Below are 7,659 nucleotides of genomic sequence, written 5' to 3'. Positions count from 1 at the left end.
TGCTTTTCCTCCACAGACCTCACAGCTACACCTTGGCCAGGTCTGGATTCAGAGGCACAGAAAGGGGAGGTGACCGTGTCCAAGGTCGCCCCACAGTCCTGGCTTTGCTGCCAGGCCAGAACCCAGGTGTTCTGAGCCGGACGTAGCCCATCTCCACCTTTTAGAAAAGGAGAATTAGGTTCCTAGATCACTTTGGAATATGTTCCTTGAAATCACCCTCGAAAATGGGGCTTCATTTAGGTCCTCAAAAGTAAATTTAGAGCAGTGGGGGCCAGGCTTTTTGGCAGGCATGCACTGCTCTGCTTTCTGCTCCCTACCCAATCTCCCACCTTGATCTGCTGCATGCCATGCACACAGGCTATCTGTGCCCCTTGTAGCATGGGTGCCCCAGGTTGGCCGGCCCCGATTGAGAGCCGCCAGGAGTGAGGGGTCTTTGAGGACCAAGGCTGTAGGAGCCTAAATCTCTTAGGAGACCAACTGGACTTAAAGCATATAGACCCCTTTGAGAAGGCAGCCCAGAACGTGTTGGAGCTCACGGGCTATGCTGGCACTCGAGGGCTTGTCCAGACCCTTGCAGCACAGCTGTGGGACTGTGGCAGTGGGGACAGACCGTGATTGTTTTGGAAAAGCCAGTGCTTTCCCTTTCATTTCTCCAGGTCTTCTTTTTTTCCTGCTGTCTGGCGAGTTTCTGTTCCAAAGGGCCCTGCCGGGCTGGGCAGACGGTGCAGGGGAAAGAATCCAAGCCTCTGATGTCTCCTCCAGCTGACCTGAACCCCCCTTTGTGCCCGATAAGTTCACATCCTGCTGTGACCGGGTGCCAACACCACTACGAGAACATTGTGACCCCAGCCAAGGCCCGCTCAGCCCTCCCAGAGCCACGCTGGAGCTCACCAGGCATCAGGGGAAAAAGCCCCAATGCCTCGTGTCCACCCCAATCCAGGGCAAAGCAATTCAGCCCTCGGCAGAGCTGCCCACACCAGACCAAGCCGGCCTTTTTGTCCTCCAAAATTATAAGACATCAGAGATTCAAGGACTTGGTGCCATCAGCTCTGCAGGGTGGCAAATCACACATTACAGCCGTAATGCTGTCTGTAGCACAAACCCTTTGGCATCACTCGGTGTGTGGATGAGAAGCAGGTGTCACTGGAGCCTCTGCTAGTTAAAAGCCCAGATCATCTCAGAGGCAGAAAAACACAGGCAGACAGGGCATTACAGGGGCTAACTTCATCCTGGGGGTAACTCAGTGGTAATCCGTGGTAACACCAAGGAATGCCTGGTGCCACCATCTCACTCCCAATATTGATGCCGGGATAGGGGCTTGAAGAAGGAGGTTTAGACGCATTTTCTCCTGCCCTTCAGATGACAGCGGTCTGCAGCAGCCAGGATCACTCAAGTCAGGTGATGTATAAAATGATATACACAGGCAGGAGGTGTCACAGTTCATCCCATGAGCTTCATGCATGTGAAAACACATGGATGTCAGAACCCAGCAGAGCAGTGAATGCAGCAGTGATCTCAGGCATAACTTGTGTTGGGTCTCCAAGAAACACGCCAATCCCTTATGTGTGCTAACCACTAGGTAAGCTCCTGACCTGTAACGATCCACCAGACTGGTCTCTGCTCTGAGGCTGGACATGTGGTGACCCACCAGCTCAGCATCATACATATAATCCATCAGCTTAGAGCCACCCATAAAATGACGCCAGGCAGGACATGCAATGATGCCCTTGGACACATGTGACAACCCACCGAGTCCACATGGATTTACAATGACACATCAGCATGAAACATGCAACAACACGACAGACCATGCAACCATCCAGCAAGAAAGTCCATGCCATAAAGAAATGCTCTCCCACTAAGGCCAGAGAGCCAGGATTTAGCACTTTTCACATGCATAACTTATGATAACCATCAATAATCACGATTTGTCTCACCCTCTGCACCATACATTAGTAATTCAAGCCATTTTCTGTTCTTCAAACACCCACCCACCAGTTCCTAGACATGCACAGACTCCAAGCTACGAAGCGAGATGCATGGGCCGATCTCAGACCCTGGGAACAGAGCTGGGTGATATCACCGAATGGGCTGAAAAGTCCAATGTGAACCAAAACCTTCATAAATTCTGGTAGAAGACAGTGAAAAATTGTGCCCAAGGGGGAAAAAAACACCCAGAAGGGATGATTCCAGCAGCACAACCCTCAAATGCAACAAGACCTATAATATTGGGTTGAACCAAACCTTTTGGGCTGGTCCAGAATGAACCTCATGGGCTTTCTCTGTTTCACCGTAAAAGGTTTCTGTCCTGGTTTCATCCAACCCACGTGTTCGCCTCACTGCTTTTTTGGTTGGGCTAGCAAACAGACAACTTTATTTTGTCACCCATTTTCCCCCTGGGATGTTGCCACCGAAGCGCACAATGTTTTCATGCAGTAGGATGAAATACTCAAGGCCAAGATTCTCTCTCTGAGTTTGTGATAGGTATACAGAACGGGAGGATTTTGCAAGCCACCAAAGAGACAGGTCAAAGTCCCCTGGATACACTGAATATTCATGGCTGTGGGCAGGTGTTCAGGTCTAGCGCTGTTTGCTCATGAACTCCAGGCATCCCTCAGAGCTCAAGAGAAATAACCAAAAAGGGGATGTGCCTCTTTTGCCCCACATTTGAACATCCAAATATCTAGAGCATCCTGCTGAAGTCACTGGGACAGTTTCCAGTATCTCATAGGACTGGGGCCATACTCCAGAACCAAGGATGCGTGGCTAAAATTGCAACCAGAACTGGGGGGAAAGGAAGGGGCCTTAAAGCAATTGCAGTCTGCAGGGCATAAGCCCAGCTCTGCCTGAGAGGAAACTTCATATATGGGCAGCTCATTCCATAATTACCCCATAGAGGATCCCCGAGACAGGCCGGGGGGGCTACACAGGTAGCTAGGGGGACCACAGGGCCAGAGCAGCCAATTAAGATACCATGCGCTTCAGGCTTGTAATTACCGTGGAGCTCTTCGGCGTAACAATACACATCGTACGTGTCTTCGGGGTCCACCACCCCGTAGTTGCGGACCCCAGGGAAGCCATTCATGTCTCCATAACAGGCCTCCCGCGGGGTGTGGATGGGGTACCTGGGCGGAGGAAGCACAGGGATGGGTTTGCTGCTGCCTTTTTGCAGGAGGAAAAGAATGGGGCAAGGTAGGAATATTTTAATCTAGCCCAGAATTTCTGGCCAGCCCCATCCGAATGGTTCATCGTGTCCCCTCGGTTCACCATCAGATACCTGCAGCAGCCCCGTGAGATCCTGCAACCTGCAAGCAGGTGCAAACGGATCCAGAGCTGTCTATGCTCAGGCCCTAGGCCTCATATCAGGACCTTGCACTATAGCCAGCCCTTTAGTCCCAGGCAGCACCACTGCACATGTTCCCTCTATTCACTGCATGTGTTGCATTCCTGAATCCCACCGCAGGCCATGCCACGGGTTAGCCCCCATGGGAGATTTGCAGTCCCTGGCAGCCGGCCGCCCACCTGACGGTCTGGTCCGCGATCCAGCCGGCGTCACACTGCTCATAGCCCCCCAGGTAGGCGGCATAGAGCTGCTCGGGTGTGGCAATGCGGGCCCCGACCCTGGCACAGGCCTCCTGGGCTTCGGCAAAGGTGTAGGCGTAGCGCTGGGAGCCCTCGCGGTAGTGGAAGACAACCCCTGGGAGACAGAGGGGGGGATATGGCAGGATGGGTGCAGACTGGAGCATGGGAGGGAGCCATTTGCTTTGGGCAGCGGGGATATGAAGAGATAATGCTCAGCAGCGCCATCACCTTAGAGTGGTCACTGCATCTGTACTGCCATCACCTAGGCTATCACATGATATACTTTGAAGCAGGAGATCCTGGATTCAGTCCCCACTGAGGAAGACCCACCTAAGGAGAGCCTAAGCAAAGACTAGCAACCTCATCAATATGAGGTTGGCTATAGATACCTGATCAATATGAGATATGGCTATAGAGATATAGATTCATAGATTCATAGATTCATAGATTAAGGGTCGGAAGGGACCTAGTAGATCTTCTAGCCCGACCCCCCGCCAGGGCGGGAGAACAACAAAAAACCCCAAAAAGAGAAATGGGACTCAAACGAGTCCAGCCAGGTAGGCATCCAGCCTCTTCTTAAAGACCCCCAGGGTAGGGGCCAGCACCACTTCCCTTGGAAGTTGGTTCCAGCTCCTAGCCGCCCTAACTGTGAAGTAGTTTTTGCGGATGTCCAATCTATACCTCCTCTCCATCAACTTGTGCCCATTACTCCTTGTTATGCCAGCGGGCGCTAGGGGAAACAGCGTCTCCCCCAAACCCTTCTGGTCCCCCCTAGTGAGTCTATAGACGGTCACCAGGTCCCCCCTCAGCCTTCTCTTGTGGAGGCTGAATAGGTTCAGGTCCCGCAGTCTCTCACTGTAGGGTCTGCCCTGTTGTCCCCGGATCATGCGGGTGGCCCTCCTCTGGACCCTCTCCATGTTGTCCACATCCCTCTTGAAATGGGGCGCACAGAACTGGACACAATACTCCAGCTGTGGCCTGACCAGCGTCGCGTAGAGGGGGAGGATCACCTCCTTGGCTCTACTCGAGATGCACCTGTGGATGCACGACAAGGTCCGGTTAGCCCTGCCAACCATGACCTCGCATTGTCGGCCCATGTTCATCTTGGAGTCAATAATGACTCCAAGATCCCTTTCTGCCTCCGTGCTCTCGAGTAAGGAGTTCCCCATTGTGTAAGTGTGCTGCTGGTTCCTACTGCCCAAGTGCAGCACCCTGCACTTGTCCGTGTTAAAACGCATCCTGTTCCTGTTAGCCCACCCCTGTAACCTATCCAGATCCCTCTGCAATCTCTCACTCCCTGCTAGCGTGCTCACCTCCCCCCAGATTTTGGTGTCATCAGCGAATTTAAACAGGTTACTTTCCACCCCATCATCCAGATCGCTGATGAAGAAATTGAACAGCGCAGGCCCCAGGACCGAGCCCTGGGGGACTCCGCTACCCACCTCCCCCCAGGTCGAATATGACCCATCCACCACCACCCTCTGAGTGCGACCCCTCAGCCAATCTATATTTAGATAGATATCTCTCTATCTCTCTCTCTCTCTCTATATATATATATTATATTATATAGATAGAGCAATGATCTGATGCTTCTCTACAGGTTTTGGATCTGGAAATGCCCTGCCCTTTCCTTTGCTGGGATGATGTAGTTGGGGCTGGTCTTGCTTTGAGCAGGGGCTTGGACTAGATAATGACCTCCTGAGGTCCCTTCCCACCCTTATTGACTATGATTCTCTTTCCATCTAGAGACAAAACCCCCTCTCCAAAGGCTTGAAGCTGAAATCCAGCAAAGGGAACACTCCTGCTGACTTGTAACAAGCTGCTTTTAGGTTTCTGGGTCTCCTGGAAATGAGGGGATGCTCTCATTTGGAAACTGCTGCTTTGAATTCCCCACTTCCTGAGCCACTAGAGGATGAAGATATCCCTTTCTCACCCCATCCTTATTAGATTTTTCTGAGCAGCCGCCAGCTCTACATCCCCTGCCATGCCTCACATGACACCCCAAAGGCCGGCACCATTACCTTTGACCTTCACCTCCAGCAGGTCATGCCCATCATCGATGCCGTGCTGCACGTCGCAGCGGTAGATCCCCGAGTCGCTGGGCCGCAGCTCCCGGAGCAGCAGAGAGGCATTGGTGCGCTGGTGCTGGAAGGTGGGCAGGGAGGCGCGGAAGCGATAGTCCTCGTTCACCTTCACCCTATTGCCTCGGGCGACCAAGATCTCCACCTCTCTCCCGTCGGAGATGAAGGTCCATTTGACGCGGGGGGCCCCCAGCACTGCCCGGCGCCCTGCCGTGCTGGAGGTGGGCAAGGGGCGCAGGTACATGATGCTGCAGGGGATCAGGATGTTGCCAGCTAGCACAGCCTGCACGGGTGGGTGTTGGCTGATGGAGACCTTGAGAGCCTTGAGGTCATCTGCAAGGGAGATGGATACAACACTGATCAGCCATATCAGGCTGGGACGTGGGATCACCGCGCTGCACATGCATGCATGCACCCTCTATTTTCATTGCGTTGGAAGGCAGTTTTCACTCTTCCTTCTCCCTCACTCTGCCCCCCGTCCCCTGGGTGCAGTATGCAGCCAACACCCTAAGGTGTTTGCAAGGCCCTCTCCTCACCTGGATTTCTGCAGCCCCTCCACTCCCCTGGACCTGGGTCAATTTAAAGGCTACAAGCCAAGCTCCCAGCCCCAATCACACAGGCATCAGCTGGATGGAGAGGCCTAACTGAAACAGCCTCCTTCCATGCTCCGGTCCAGCCTTTGCCACAAGCCTCTGCCTAATTCACTGCCCAGAACAGCCCGTGCTCATGCACTGGGCAGCTTTTCAGCCTCCGCCTTTGAACTTACTGTCCAGCGTGTGGCCTGGAGCCTGATTGACTGGTCTGAGGACAGAAGTAGCAACTTTCCACCCCCCCAACCCAGTGCTGTTTTATGGCTCATGCCCCCACAGATCCCAGTGCTTTGCCAACAGCAATGGGTTTTGCTTCTCCCTGTTCCCTATGCCAGAGTAGGTTGATCCTGTACCAAGGCAGGGGGACTTGTGAAAAGAAACAATATTGGCTCAAGTAATTAAAAGGCAGATTCCAGCCAGAGGCAGACACGCAGCATGGGGAGGTTTCAGCCCAAGGGCTTAAAGTTGGAGAAAGCTGCAAGTCCCTGAAAACAGGGGCTTACAATGGAAACTATCAGTCAACCTTAGTAACAGGCAGTGCCACCAGCCACATCCACAATGGCAAGTGGGGTTGGGTGTGTGTTACCTGTGCTGTCTCCAGAGACAAATGCATGGGGGAAGGCCAGGGGGACAAACACACAGAGCAGCAGCAGGAAGGCATCGGCCATAGTGTCACCTGGAAATGCAGGAGACGGGGAGAAAAAAAACAACACAAGGCAAGTCAAAGGGAGTTTATATTAGTCCCCCTGCTCCATCTCCCCCCTTCAACAGGGCACACAGAGTGCCTGAGAAGATCTGTATGTACCCATTACAGGTGCTTGGCGTACAGCAGGGTGTAAAGAGGAGAAAGAGAAAACTGGAGAAGGAAGGGGTGGATGAATGGATGGATGTGGCAGAGATAATGGAAAGAGCAACCGGCATAGGAGAGGAAATGAGAGAAAGACCTGTGGATAGATGGGTAGGTACAGAGATTGATACACACTCTGATTAGATAGATCGTTGTGTAGGTGGATATAGATGAGTGTGCATGGATGGATGAGGTAAATAACTGCATGGATGAGTTACCGAGATAGATAGATAGATAGAGCCAAGCAAGCAAGCTGTGGAGGCAATGAGACAGCCACAGAAAAAGAAATTACTGTGCATAGATGGACTAACAGAGGCCAGAGAAGAAGTGAAAGAGCAATGGCTAGAAAGAGGCGAGGGGAAAGATAACGGGAGAGATGAATGAAAGGATAGAGAGAAAGAGACAGTGCTGGAGGAAAGGACAGAGGTACAGCGGGATGGGCGGGGGAAGACACAGACAGCTCTGTAGACCCCATTTGCACTTCCCCCCCTCAGAAAACAGATATCATGGCTGGAAACACAGAGGTGAGTGACCCTGGCCCAAGATGTTCAGCTGTTAT

At 52.6% G+C, this 7,659-nt stretch overlaps 1 protein-coding gene across 4 annotated transcripts in view; it reads right to left on the bottom strand.

Annotated features, from left to right (window-relative positions):
• BCAN (brevican) overlaps window positions 1-7,659 on the bottom strand; it is a 56,288-nt gene that overhangs the window by 34,421 nt on the left and 14,208 nt on the right. For all 4 annotated transcript variants that reach the window (XM_019520479.1, XM_019520400.1, XM_019520637.1 and 1 more), the window contains exons 2-5: window positions 6,840-6,929; window positions 5,604-5,996; window positions 3,523-3,697; window positions 2,998-3,125 (exon numbers count right to left, since the gene is read on the bottom strand). In XM_019520479.1, the coding sequence (XP_019376024.1) occupies window positions 2,998-3,125; window positions 3,523-3,697; window positions 5,604-5,996; window positions 6,840-6,921 (778 nt within the window). In that variant the 5' untranslated portion in view covers window positions 6,922-6,929. The remainder of the gene's footprint in view (window positions 1-2,997; window positions 3,126-3,522; window positions 3,698-5,603; window positions 5,997-6,839; window positions 6,930-7,659) is intronic.

Source organism: Gavialis gangeticus, unplaced genomic scaffold (genome assembly GCF_001723915.1).
Source record: "Gavialis gangeticus isolate Ggan-Ray unplaced genomic scaffold, GavGan_comp1, whole genome shotgun sequence".
Lineage (NCBI taxonomy): Eukaryota > Metazoa > Chordata > Crocodylia > Gavialidae > Gavialis > Gavialis gangeticus.
The sequence above is the reverse complement of the archived record's forward strand: the minus strand, read 5'-3'. Positions and strand labels throughout refer to the sequence as shown.